Below are 14,802 nucleotides of genomic sequence, written 5' to 3'. Positions count from 1 at the left end.
TAACCCCCCCCCCCCCCTAGATCTGCCCAAGTTACCATATCATTCCACGACATCTTGGTCTTCCTCTTCTTCTCAATACGGACTTTTAGATTTGCGTAGACGTGGACGTGTTACGTCCTTTTAAGGCACTGGCAGCCACACGTCACGTCCTTTTAAGCACTGGCACTGCCTTAAAGGTACTATGTCCCTTTTGCAGCCAACCTCAAATGCTGTAGAACTTTGCAGGAATTATGAATATGTCATGTATGTCCTATCTGTGAAATTTAAACTTTAGCATTGTCCTCATATTCAAATTATGCAAGGAAAACCGTTTACTTGCTAGACTTCACTGTCAGACACTATTGAGTGACTGACTGGCTTTTTTTCTTCTTTTGTAATAACATACATGAAAAGAGTTGTAAAGGGTACATGAGTATTTGTCTACATCAATAACCCACTTCTTGTGATGGCCAAGATTAAACTGATTGAATCTTTGCGTAGCATAAAACGTATGACCATTCGGTACAATTGTCTGAAAATCAAGACTATTACTTTTGGGCTCTATAGCCCTAAAGTCGATTTGACAACTAATAGTCGTTATTTTCCCACTTGAAGACATTTTCAAGCCCCACCTTTTTTAGGGAAGTTCTATATTAGTATTATCTTTCAAATGCAGTTGGAATTTAACTTTTTCATTTTTTTGGCCTGCAAATGGGACATAGTCCCTTTAAAAGGAGGTCACACGTTGCAGTCCACGTTCTCATCGTGCAAATCTAAAAGTCCCTGGTCGAGTTTCATTATTTGCTGGTCATTTGAAATCACCAGATTTCAGCGGGTTAACGCTTTCACAACGAAAAACTTCTCCATGACCATGTTTCTGCCCTTGCGCGATCGCCTCCAGCTCCAGCAGACATGGCGCGGCAGCGTGCACACGTACCGCTACTAACGGCGCAGTAGGCCTATAACCACTGATGACGGCAGCACTGCACTGCGAGCTGAATCGGTAATAACTAGGCCTACTCATAAAACGAGAAATCTTGCACGCTAATCTAAGTTCCATTTCATTGGTTTAAGGTTTGAAAATTGAAGCTCAATATTGTGTTAAAGTTATAACAGAAAAGATAATCCTTATTTTATAATTCCACGGGGGCGATTTTTAATTTTGCAATCGCCCCCATGAGCAACCTGACGGGGGCGATTATGTAGCTCACGGGGGCGAATTGCCCACCGCCCCTGTGTATTTTGAGCGCTGCCCCCCCCCCCCCCCCCCCCCCCCCCCGCCATGTGTTATAAGATACAGGAATGTGAAGCATGATATTGCTTTGTAAAAAAAAAACAAACACCCTGCCATGGTTGACTGTGCTATGTATGAACGAGCCTTTGAACTTTTTTACTTATACTTTTTTTTTCTTCCCATATTTGTATTTTCAGACAGATGGTATCGGATATCAGACAACTCAAGGGTCAGCCTATTGATCCAAAGACACTTCAGAAAGAAGCAGAGACTTTAGCAAAGTAAGTATTATTTTTTAATTTGCTGAAAAAAATCCCAATAAACAATTCAATACCATAATTTGGTTTCATTTATATAGCCAAGTTAGCCACAACAGTGTTAATTATACTGCCCTCTTGCAGGCAATGCAATTATTATCACCACAGCATTGCCAGTTATCCAATCAATATAGAGCTGTTTCATAAAAATTTGTTATCAATAACAAGTTATAATAAATGTTTGTATACATGTATATTAAACAATAAACATGATGAATATTTTCATTCTTTTTGACGGACAAAAAATAAGAGGAGCTTGGTAGGTTTCTGTGCTTGATGAAAGTTACTTTCATTGTTTCACATGCAGGGATAGATGCTAATGGAGAGGGGGGGGGGGGGGGTCCAAAACACTTTTTTGTATGTCAGAGACTTATGTGGCGTTGCAAGAAAGTTGCAAGAAATTGCAAATCCCCCAAATCCAGCGTATTCTTGCGATTAATTGCAACTCAATTTTCTTGCAATGCCCCATTAGTAGGAGAGATAGAGGGAGAGGGGAGAAGAAAGCTAAATCTAGTTAACTTAATTTAATTGTTAAAACTTAATCCTAACAAAATCCTAGGAAATTTAGGAGACTAGTGGGGCGTTGCAAGAAAATTGAGTTGCAATCAATTGCAAATATCAGTTGCAAATTTGGCAATTTGCAATCAATCGCAATTTTCTTGCTATGCCCCATTAGTGTGTATTAAATCCCACTTTTTCCCCCTTGTTAATCTTTTTTTTTTTTTTTGCTTTCTTGCTTGTCAGACATTTTAGGGGCAATTGAACCCCCACTTTAACAAAATCCTTGAGCTGCCTTTGATAATGCCAGTAACATCCCCCCTCCCCCCCCCCATCTCTTGTTGTTCATTCCTTGTACAGGGTGTTTGGTAATGAGCATAAAGTGTCACTCACCCTGATGGACTTCTTGAGTGCTGTTGGTCAGCTCAAATTCCGAGGAACCTCAGCCTTGTTCCGGCTTCCTCAGTCCAGTATACCAGATAAATGGGGCTTTGCTGCAGATGAGTAAGTCATACATGTTTGTTTGTTTGTATGTTTGTTTGATTTTATTTCTGCATTCAAAAACATACACATTCAAACTCAAATTACCAAATTCGAACAATAACTAATACAATGAATAACATGTTTACAAAAGTAATTAAATAGAAAATCATGTACAATTATATCATACAATAAATTATATGAAGCATACAAATAAGATAAGAAATATATATAGTAAATATTTTTCAATAAATTAGAGAGGTAATTTAGAAGGCAGGAGACCACCATCGTGTACTTGCTCATTAAGATTCTTTTATTTGTAGTGCACGTTCACTATTTCTTCAATTGATGAAAGTTCTCTCTTTCTTTCTCTCTCTCTGTCTGTCTCTCTCTCTCTCTCTCTCTCCCTCTCCTTTGATGCGATATTTCCATATTTGTGTATTTTCTTCTTTATCCTTCATTTCTCCTTTTCTTCTGTCACATTCATTTCTCACCTCTCCTTAGCTCAGCTATTTAATGAGTTTGTGTCAATATACACTAAAAGCAATATCTAACTTATTTTATTCAATCAAAATACTCTGGTAGGAGATCTAAAACTTTTAAAAAGAGGGAAACTTCTCTTTTAGCATATTTAATAATTTGTCTGGCAGAATCTTCCATCCTGCTTTTACAAGCTGTTTGTGACTATTTGGAATAAAATTTAACCATTTTTATGTTTTTACAAAAAAAGAAAGAGATTTAATAGTACCTTCGATACCACTCTGCACTAAATGAGCATGTAAATGCTTTCTTTTACCCAACATTCATCTATTCCTTTCATTATTTTTCTTTTCTCATTCTTTCCCCCATCATCAGGTCTCCTTCTGAGTCTGGAGAGGAGAGTGGCGGTGAGAAGAGTCAGTCAGTCAAGAAACAGAAGAGAACTCACAGTGTTAGCATGAAGTTTGGTAGCCAGCCAAGTGATTGTAAGTACACTCTTACTCCCAATTCAGACTAGTAGAAGTCATTGGTGTATAGTTCAGGGGAGGCACGTACCCAGGGCAGGCAGCCCTTGAAGAGGGCACACCCCACTCCCCCCCCCCCAAAAAAAAGGGGGTAACGTCCCCGAGAGCCAGTATAGAAACAGCTATGCTTTGTCCATATATCAGCAGTCCATATATCTTTTATAAACCGAATTTACAAAAAAATCCACAAAGAACTCTTACCTTATCCTTTTCTTGAGCAATGTCTGTAAATGTTCACTGGAAAGTTGCCTGAATTTTACGATCATTCAGGAATCGCACACGTCACACTGCAGTGTATGGTATCCGCGCTCGCACAAAGAAACTTCTTACCTTACGTGGCCCCTTACCCGGGGCAACGGGCATCTTTCTCATTAACTATTGACCGTTAGGCAGGCATGGCTAAAATCACGACTCCAATTTCTACCAATCAGATGACTAGATTGATTCAACATACTAAAGAGAGGTATATAATTCTATTTAGCCTCTAGCCTTAAATATTCTGATAATCCCCATTTCTCTTTCTTTTCCTCTCTCAGTGTGTGCATCTGGTGACAGTGAGACCGATTCTGTAGCAGCCATTTTCAAATCTCCGGAGGTCAAAAGGTCAATAGGTCAAGAGTATGAGCTAGCGACGCATGCTGTCAAGGTCAAGAGAAGCGGGACGCTTGCGGACGTCAGAACATTATGGGAACTAGCAGGTACATGAATGTTTGAGTATACTTATGATATACAGCAGTAAGTGCATTAGTAAGAATTACCCACAGAAGGTACCTTTGGAAAAGTCTAACACGCCCGAGGCGACAGTCGAGGGCGTTTGGACTGTTTTGAAGGTAGTGTGGGTAATTTTTTTAATGCCTGAACCATAATGTGTATTATTTGTTTTATAAGATGATATTTTTTTTGTTTTATAAAATGATGTTTTATAACATGATTTTACTAATGACCGGTCATTAGTATTTGCTAAAGACCAGTCATTAGTAAAAATTAAGTGCCTGGTCTTGTGTACGTTCTCAACCAATCATTTGATTAGGATCCACTTCATCGTCTTATAATATAAATTAACCATGGCAAGGAGAGCATGATTTTTGTTCTATTTCTCTAGAATTATATATAGTTGGATTGAAATTCATGAAATCATAGTCACTATATTTTATTTCATTTCTTTTGAAATGGCCTCCCCCGAAACAGCATTGTTCATGTCCAGTTAGCCATGTATAAGAGTCATGAAATTAATCTGATTTATATAAAGAAAATGTATTTATGGATGTTTCCCAAATGATCAGCCTTTCCTGTGATTATAATAGTTAAGAGTGAAAGTTATTCAGGGGGGGGGGGGGGGGGAGTGAAGTGCTTTTTAACATTATGTCCTCTAGGCCTTTCCTTCTAGCAAGGGTTCTTACTGTTCAATAATCTTATTCAAATTTGCAAACATTAAACATGATTTTTCTGAAAAGATAATTTATTGATGTTAAAGTGAATATTTAATATGTTAAATAACTGTGTCATCTGCACCATGATGGGCATACTTTTGAATGTAAACCATAGGGAATTAATAAATGATAAATCGTGACGTAAATGGAAGTTTTGGACTGTATATTGCAAGTAGAAATATCACTTACATATCTAGATACCGGAGCTGTCTCGAACAGCGTAGGACCTCATCTTGACGGCGACAAGAATAGGATGCAGAGAATATCGTCAGTGGACTCATTTAACCAGGTCAGCTTGTCTCCTTTCTCTATCATATGATCACATCATCATGACCACTGTCAGTTGTTCGACACAGTTATTTCTTTTCTGGGGACCTAGTGGCCTAGTACCAGAGCGAAGATTTAAAAATGCTTGTAACCTGAATAATATTGGCTTCATTGCAAAGGGAATGTTACAATCTTCCTAGTAGTTCATATTTACTTTTCAAAAATTGTTGCAGAATTGACTAACCTGCTATGAAAAGTGATAAAATTGCTCCCCATAACCATGTTACCATAACCCTACTATTGATGAAATAAAGCCTGTAGCAAGCAGTCTTGGCACGAGCAAATATCGGGGCAACCCAGTGACCCCACTATCATCATTTCTTATTGCAATACCGTATTTAAAAAGGGGCATAATACACATACACATGTACTAATGTATGTGCTATAAGGCATTAAGATGTGAGGTGTAGTATGCTTGAGTATATGATTCAAAGATGTGGTCATTGTGAACAGGCCTTCATTCTTGCATTGATGTAGATATGAATAATTTCATCTTTCAGAGATCCCATCCCAACGAGATGCTGACAGGTCTTCGTTACTTTGAGCGTTCCGTCAAAGGCAGTCCTGTTGTTGATGGTGGTGGTGACGGGGAGACCAATGCGGGCAGGGCCAATGCAGCCCCCATCAAGGCTAAGGACAACTTCAGCTGGGGGACGGTGGAGATGCTGTCCCTGGCCAAGTGTCTGCTAGCCCTGTGTCGGGAGGCTCAGAGGGTACTAGCCAATGAACCTAGACTTATCAAACTGAATGCACCAACATATATCTTAGGTAATTTTGATAGGCCTGTTTGTTTCATAATAGACCTGGGGGGTGTTTCATAAAGCTGTTCGTAAAGTTGCGCATGACTTTACGAACGACTTGTATATGAAAAGCCAAATGCGATGCTCAATCATTATTGATTATTATTTATTAAGATTAAACTGTGCAGATGTAGATTAACATAACCAATATCAATGCAAAGTATATTTTTTGCCATAATTTAATTGAGGTTATTGGAAATATCAGAAAAAAATTTGGGCATCCTATCTGGCACTTCATATACAAGTCGTTCGTAAAGTCATGCGTAACTTTACAAATTGTTTATGAAATACCCCCCTGTTTTGTTAGTCCTCAGTATGGTACAACTGTCTGTGACTCCTACGTAGGATCATGGCTTATGAAAGGGTAATGATAATATGAATCTAGATTTATATAGCGCTTAATACAGAGCACCGCCTCTAAGTGCTTTACAGATATTATTACCCCGATCATCGGATTCAAGCACAATTTGCACCATCGCCACTCCCTGGGGAGTATTCCTACCATGGTCAATATAAGGTCCTCTAGGTAATTTACTAAACACAAGTGCTTTTGTCATCCAACCGGATCCCCATTTCTCTCTTGGGTGGCAAAGTGAGTGGCAAATGTAGATTAATGCCATGCCAAAGGACATATATGCAATGCCATGTTAGTGGCATGTCAACAGCAAAAATTGTGCTGCTAGAAGTGCAAGTAAATACCATTCATCAAGCTACATGCATGTATTTTGAATTACACTTTCTTGCTTTTATCCATGTTTTCTTTTGCAATGTATTTGTTTATTGAAGGTGATCTCCATGGTAACTTCCATGATCTGGTCTGTTTTGAGAAGGCTCTCTGGAGGATGGGGCCTCTCCTGACGCCCTGCTCGTTCCTGTTTCTCGGTGACTACGTAGACAGAGGGGAACATGGCGTAGAGGTAAGAAACATTGCATGTGAAATTCAGAGGCGTAGCCAGGATATTTTGTTGTTGGGAGGAGGGTGGGGGTGGGGGGTCCTTCTGCATGGAAAGGGATAGGCAACACACACAAAATCGGATTGATAATTGGCATTTCTGTTTCTTTTAAACTTCCAGCAACAACAAAAAAATATTGCAGTCTGAAAAGATGTTTATTGATGCTGTAGAAAAGATGTACTGGTAATTGATCTTTGTCCCAGAAGTAAATCGATTGAAATCAATTATAGGAAGTTATGAAATACATCAAGAAAATTTCTAGCGATTTTTCATTTGTACAAACATAATGAAATAAAACAAATTTAAAATTATCCATTCATTGAGCAACTTGTTTATTTTTCAATTTGACTTATTCTTATTTTTTTTTAATTTAGTAATTCAGACATCAAAATGAAGCAAATGATGTGTGAATGAAATCTATACCATGGAAGGCGGTTTAAAAAAAGATACAACTTCTTTTTTAACTACACATGTAGTTGTGTATCTAATTGATTTCTACAATTTATATGCTATATTAACCATGTCGCTGGAGCCATTGTGGTTATTATTTTAACTATGGACCTATGGTATGAGAGTCCTGGGGGGTGTTTCACACAGGTCCTAAGTCGAACTTAACTCTAAGTTGGACTTAAACATTGTGGAGAGCCATTTGTAGCCTTAAAATGAAATATATTCAAAAGCAAAAATTCAAGTATTTTTTTGATTTTTCAAAAATTCCTCATCAAAAACATGAAATCTCCTTGATAATAGAAAATATGAATGAATTTAATCAACATTTTATGCCTTATAATTTACAAAATATTTCAAAGATGCTTATGGCTTTCCATAATTGATAAGTCCAATTAGAGATAAGTTCAACTTAGGATCTCTGTAAAATATCCCCCTAGACTTTCCCCGATTTTACACAATACTCCACAACTACTTTCCTATGATGCAGTACGGTATTTCTGCCCATTGGTAATGATCACGAACAGATAAACCTCTAATTCTGTGCTTTTTTTTTACATGATCTTCATGACAGGTGATAGCGTATCTCTTTTCTCAGAAGATACTTGCTCCGGATAAGTTCTTCATGATCAGAGGCAACCACGAGCTGAGGCCTGTGCAAAAGATGTTCCATTTTGAAGCGTAAGTGTATATGTCCAAGCAGTGGAGTCTAGTCATTAAAGGGAAATACAGCATTGATTGCAACTTACTGAAGAAAAAAGCAGAAAAATCAGAGAAGCTTACTGCATTGCGAAAGTGTGAATGAAATCGGACAAAACATGAGAAAGTTATGAACTTGTGAAAGTTTCAATTACTATAGGTATGGCTCTTCAAAGTGGTTGAATCGTCTTACTGGGGGAAGTTTGAATGAAATTGGACAAAACATGAGAAAATATGAATTTTTGAAACTTTGGGCCAATCAAGGTATGGCTCTTCAAAGTAGTTGAATTGGTAATGTGTCTGTGATGAAGTAGCGGACAACTTCTACAATACAATACATACACATGTACTGCAAGTCTAATTACCTGTCAGTAAAAGTAACTTGTGAGTAGGCTAGTCAACAAACCCATCATATGCGCGTGCACAGAATATGGCTTGCAATGATCCCAAGTCGAGCGTGGGTGTAGACCTGGGTTCTTATGTTATATCCTTTTTTCTCCTAACTTCTTAACCATTAATCCATTGAACCCCTTGGATTGAAGAAAAAAAAAAATCAATATTTTATTGTTTTTTTTCAGGGAGTGTACTCAGAAGTTTGGAGCTACCATAGGTCAGCAGGTTTGGGAGGCGATCAACTGTTGCTTTGATGCCATGCCGATAGCTGCTGTAGTAGATAACAAGGTGAAATCTATGAATTGTAGCGAAGAACCTTGACTTCAGTGTAACATATGTCTTTTTCTTATATCGGGAAGATAAAAAATAATAAATGTGCACTGTTGTACAGATTTTTCTTCTCTGTATTAAAAACATATTTTGATAAAGTATTATGATGAGAGTGTTGAATGAATTTTGAAACCTAAACCCTGTTTTAGTAATTCACTTTTTTCATGCCTCGTGTCATATGTGCTGTTTTGAAATACATGTACCATTATGGCCTTACATTACACAAAATAGAAGTATTACCGGTATGATATGGGTACAGAAATAGTAGAATTGCAGTGTTTCATATTACAGTCAAATATGATTTTGATTTTCTATAAAAAAGGAACAATATGAAAGTGCTTGCAATTATTTGGAATGTAAGATTGTGATTGCTCACTGGGTCACATGACATTCACTCTGTCTTTCATGTCGATGATCTAGATATTTTGTACGCATGGAGGAGTACCGAACTCTGAGGGCGGTGTTTGCTCGTTAGCTGAAATCAACAAGATACCGGTTCCTCTCAAAGATCCTGAGAACGAGAGTCAGCTGGCATGGGAACTCATGTGGAATGATCCTCTCAAGTAAGAAACCGGTTTTAGATGATGAAGACGATGATGGTGAGGATGGTAATGAGGCGATGAGGATGATGATAAGGATGGTGATAATTGCAGTTGATGATGATGATGGTGATGATGATGATGATGGTGATGATGATGATGATGATGATGATGGCGATGATGATGATGATGATGATGATGATGATGAAAGTGATGGTGATGATGATGATGATGATGAGGATGATGATGATGATGGTGATATTGATGATGTTCATGATGATCATTGAAGTTGATGATTATGATGGTGATGATGATGATGATGATGTTGATGATGATGATGATGATGATGATGATAGTGGTGATGTTGATGATGATAATGATGATGATAATTGCAGTTGATGATTATGATGGTGATGATGATAGTGGTGATGTTGATGATGATGATGATGATGATGATGATGATGATAGTGGTGATGTTGATGATGATAATGCTGATAATTGCAGTTGATGATGATGATGATGATGATGATGATGATGATAGTGGTGATGATGATGATGATGATGATGATGATGTTGATGATGATGATGATGATGATAGTGGTGATGTTGATGATGATAATGATGATGATAATTGCAGTTGATGATTATGATGGTGATGATGATAGTGGTGATGTTGATGATGATAATGATGATGATAATTGCAGTTGATGATTATTATGATGATGGTGATGATCATCATTACAATGCTAAGGATGTTGATGATGATGATGATGGTGGTGATTTAGGTGATGGTGGTGGGGAGTGTGATGATGATGCTCATAACGATCATGGTGATGATGAAGTAGATGATGATGGTTGCAATGATGATGATTACGGCAAGGAAGATAAACAAAATTATACAGAAAATTATGATGAGATCATGAGACTGATCTGATATGGGATGAGAATAATAGAAATAAGAATGATAGTACTTTTGATGATCATAGTAAGGTGATGATGTTAAATAGGATATAAAGGATAATGTTGAATAATATTGTGATGAACAACACCAACAGTAGCAATAATAATAATAGTAAACTTGTTGCCAGGTACCCATTTACACCTGGGTGGAGAGTGGCAAATGTGGATTAATGTCTTGCCAGATGATGTTGCTGAGATTGAACCCTCAAGTCTTGGATTGAGAGTGCAGTTAGTGAACCACTGTACCAAGACACCTCCACATTGTTTCTCAATTTTTCTCATATGAATTTTTTCTGTGCAGGAGAGAGTTCTTGGATGAGAATCAGATGTCAGAGATAAAATCCAACAATGGCTTCGTGTTTAACAGTCGTCGCGGAACAGGTCACATGTTCAGCTGTGATGCTCTTGAGAGGTTCCTGCAGGTCAACAATCTTTCCCATGTGATACGAGCGCATGAAGTACAGCAAGCAGGATTCCAGGTGCGTATTAATTAACCCCTTCCATCCCGACCCCTGCAAGCCCGCCCAAGATTCCAAATTTGAATAATCCATGTTTTCGCAAATTGGTGGTTGTGGTTGTTATCTTACCTGACTGCTAAGAGAGTATAAATGCTTGTAAGTAAGCAACCTGACGGCCGACGGCTTTAGGTCCTCTCCGGGGACCTGGTTATGAGGATTAATGCCTTACCAAAGGGCATTAGCACATCGCCTTGGTTTCGAATCCGGGTCACCGGATTACGAGACCACTGCTCTACCGACTGAGCTATCGCGCCAAATGGAGACTTTCGGTATTAAACACCATGTGGTTAACCTGAAAATGAACCAGTCACCTAAAAAAATAATTTGTTTATGGCTAGAGTAGATAAAAATCAACCTGTAATAAATTTGCCCGGCATTCTATAAGCCTGCAGATAAGGAGTATGTAGAAGGTGAAGAATAACGTAAAAAATGCAATTTCAATTTCCAATTTTACTTATATGGTCCTTATTTTACAAGTAACTACAAGCATACCAGAGTGATGTAATATATTTATGTACTCACGTTAAATGAAAATACTTGAGTATTATTCTAATCATTATATGCCTTGTAAACAAAGCTGACAATGTGTAACATCGAAAAACTGAACTGAAGTGAATTTTTTAAATGTTTTAACATCATTTGGTTTTTCTTTTATGCCTCTTTCCCACCCCCCCCCCTCCCTCGTTTTATTTCATGCTTAAATATTTTGAACGTCTGACAATCCTTCTTTCTTTTCCTTATCTTTATACATGTATTTAGGTTCAGCAGAAAGGCAAACTACTGACTGTTTTTTCATCGTCGCATTACTGTGGAGGTTCGAACGAGGCAGCGTGTATCTTGGTTGACAGACACAAGCTAAGAACAATAAGACTCGATACATCATGATAGAGACAATCTATGGACTATAGAGTACAATTTTTGTTGTGAGCCTATGCTATGTGGACTGGAAAGCATGATGCCTTGTGATCCTGATACAGGTGTGTAAGAGTAAGATGCAACAGTCAGGCTTGATACATTTTGAAAGAAAGAAGCAATGGACTATAAAGTAAGATTCTTTGTTATAAGCCCATCCTATATGGAGTAGGTAATTGGTGCTTCAAATGTGAGCCTGGTAAGCGCAAAATTTGATGTCAGGCTTGATCGATACATCACGAAAGACACAACCTATAGGCTGTAAATTATGATACTTTGTTATATAAGTCCATGCTATTACTTTTTAGAATTTCTCAATTTGAACTTCATTTTCCAAAAGAGCATTGTAATGTTATATGAACCAGAGCAAAATAACACTGAGTTCCTAGAGGAAATCTATTTATTCAGATGGTCATATCTCAGCCAATACTTAACATATTCAATTGGTTTTTGACATTTTGACATTATTTTTGATGCTCTTTCGGAAAGTGAAGTTAAAATTGATAAATTATAAAAATAGTTTGTTGATGACGTCACACATCACCACTCTATATGGGCTAGAAAGCTTGATGCATTGTGAGGGGTGCAAACTGGGATCCTAATGAGAGCAAGATCGATGCAACAATAATAAAGGCTTGAAACGTTATGAATGACATTAGCTACGGACTAAAGGTTGAATTTATGATGATCCCAAGTTAGGATCTAGAAAACCCGTTACCGGTATATCATGTGGTAGGCACAAACCATAATCTTGAAAAGTGCAAGATGCAACAAGACGGCTTGAGACATTATGAAGGAATCAAGTTCTGGGCCCCTTTTCCTGAAAATTGTTATCATGAACAACTACCACAGATCTATGACAAATATGCTTTTACCCAATCAATTGTAAGGATATCAGTAGGTTATCGCAATCATTGTATCTTCTTATTGATAGCCCAAGTTAAGAAATAGAGAGGCATCCCGACCTTCTTTGTCAAAACTATGCAGTCCTGAGACTACAGTTGACATCCAGAACTCAAATCCTCCCCATCTTTCTCATTCTCTGTTTTCATTGTTGAACAAGAATGTCTTGCAGATGCACATGTTCGTCAACATTTGAATGGCTACTTCATCTATTTTTGCAATTTTCTCAAGCAAACCTTCTAATGGTTAAATGAATGTGCCCTTCCAAGCAAGATGGATGGTTCAAAACTTGATCCTAATTGATTCTGATAGACTATAAATTTATCTTTAATTTGAAATATATTTAATTATATTTTATTGATTGTTTATATAAACAATTTTGAGGTACAATAAAGAGTGTCCCCCTTTTTGGGGTATCTTTTATTGCTGAGTGTATTTACTCGGCGCTTGGAGTAAACCAACACCATACATTTACTGTAATAGGGAGTTGCTTTTCCCAATCAAATGGTTTAATGGATGTGCCCATCCGAGCAAGATCGATGGTTCGAAACTTGATTCTAATTGATTTTGATAGAGTATAAATTATCTTTAATTTGAAATATATTTAATTCTATTTTATTGATTGTTTATATGAAAAATTTTGAACACTAAAGAGTGTCCCCCCTTTTTTTTTTTTTTTTTGTTGCCGAGTGTATTGACGCGCTTGGAGTAAACCTTAGGGAGTTGCCCATTTTGAATGGTCTATTTGTTACTACACTACATGTAGTTTAAAAAACACTATCCATGTTGGTGTGAAGCTGAATGGCATTAATATTTCAAATATGCGGTAAAAAGTATGGTAACACCAAGAAGTCTATTATTAGAGTTGTAACATTTTTTTAACATGATTATTTAACTACAGTGTGTTTAGATGTTTTTAATTACTTTTATATGTGATTATAAAAAAATATATCATGACAGTCTTAATATTTTAGTCTTAATATTTAGACTGACATTTAATTATTGTTGAAGATTGTTGAAATGTTATGTAACTATTACATACATGTAGATCATTGTCACCCTTTCCAAAATCTTTTTTTTTTGTAAAAAAGGATGTGCAATATTACTTAAAACTATTGTTTGTTCCTTTTATAGTCTTGGGAGATTTTGAAATATACCTTTTCAGTTATTTGCTTATTTATATGTACATTTTGTTTGAAAGTTAGTTGAAAAGAATTTATTTTGATATTTAGCCGAGCTGATTATTCTTTAGTGTTCATGTGGTATATGCGCATCAGTTTTATTATATTTTATGACTTTGAAATCCTGTTTTGACAACATACATGTAATTCGTTTTTATCGAGCCAGGGGGCTATTAACAAATTGCCTACTGGAACCAAGCTACCCTGTATAAAGCTTATGGTAATAAATGAATTCAGTAGTCAGCGGGTTACCTCTGTGTAAAATGACATGAGTTAACACCCTCCTGGCTCCAAAGAGACAACATCGATTAACACAGCACCTGAACAACTTATGATATTTTTTCTTTATACATTTATTTCTTTTAAAATTTGATGTTTTATCACTCATATAGTGACATTTTTGGAGGTTTTGTAGAGACTTTGATACAGTTTTTTTTTACTGAAATCATATTGCTTGTACCTTTGTAAGTCAGTCAGAAGAAAAATAAATATTTTCTGCAGTATACAGGAATACTGCAACAGGTACTGTGAGAAGTGTTTGGTGGTAGAGGAGTCTTGTCAGAGTAGAAGCTGTTTTGATTATAAATACATGTATTTGTTCAAAGTTTATGATGTATAGGAGATCTTGGAAGGTTTGGCTGCATGGTGTACTTGCTCTTGTACCAATGGGAAAGAAATTGCAAACTTAAACCCCAAAATGTGTACAATAAAATAGTGAATATTCATTTAACACCATGTTGCCAATTTGAAGGTTTTGATGATGAGCTGCAATTAAATCTCTCTTATTGGAGAACAGCTGCACGTACTGCATTGGAAATAGAGTCAAACTTTTCAATTATTTTTGTTCGTTGTGCTCATGTATGATGTGTAATTCCTATCATTCTGGATCAAAAGAAAA

At 36.9% G+C, this 14,802-nt stretch overlaps 1 protein-coding gene across 1 annotated transcript in view; it reads left to right on the top strand.

Moving 5' to 3' along the window:
- The window catches only part of LOC100889723, a 32,592-nt gene extending 18,384 nt beyond the window's left edge, over positions 1–14,208 (top strand). The window contains exons 7-18 of the mRNA XM_030992258.1: positions 1,411–1,494; positions 2,389–2,532; positions 3,364–3,473; positions 4,049–4,210; positions 5,140–5,231; positions 5,770–6,037; positions 6,856–6,986; positions 8,044–8,150; positions 8,747–8,849; positions 9,312–9,454; positions 10,692–10,869; positions 11,668–14,208. Of these exons, the coding sequence (XP_030848118.1) occupies positions 1,411–1,494; positions 2,389–2,532; positions 3,364–3,473; positions 4,049–4,210; positions 5,140–5,231; positions 5,770–6,037; positions 6,856–6,986; positions 8,044–8,150; positions 8,747–8,849; positions 9,312–9,454; positions 10,692–10,869; positions 11,668–11,793 (1,648 nt within the window). The 3' untranslated portion in view covers positions 11,794–14,208. The remainder of the gene's footprint in view (positions 1–1,410; positions 1,495–2,388; positions 2,533–3,363; positions 3,474–4,048; positions 4,211–5,139; positions 5,232–5,769; positions 6,038–6,855; positions 6,987–8,043; positions 8,151–8,746; positions 8,850–9,311; positions 9,455–10,691; positions 10,870–11,667) is intronic.
- Positions 14,209–14,802: the final 594 nt, after the last annotated feature.

Source organism: Strongylocentrotus purpuratus, unplaced genomic scaffold (genome assembly GCF_000002235.5).
Source record: "Strongylocentrotus purpuratus isolate Spur 01 unplaced genomic scaffold, Spur_5.0 spur5_scaffold_2, whole genome shotgun sequence".
NCBI lineage: Eukaryota > Metazoa > Echinodermata > Echinoidea > Camarodonta > Strongylocentrotidae > Strongylocentrotus > Strongylocentrotus purpuratus.
This window is presented reverse-complemented; position numbering and strand designations above follow the sequence as displayed.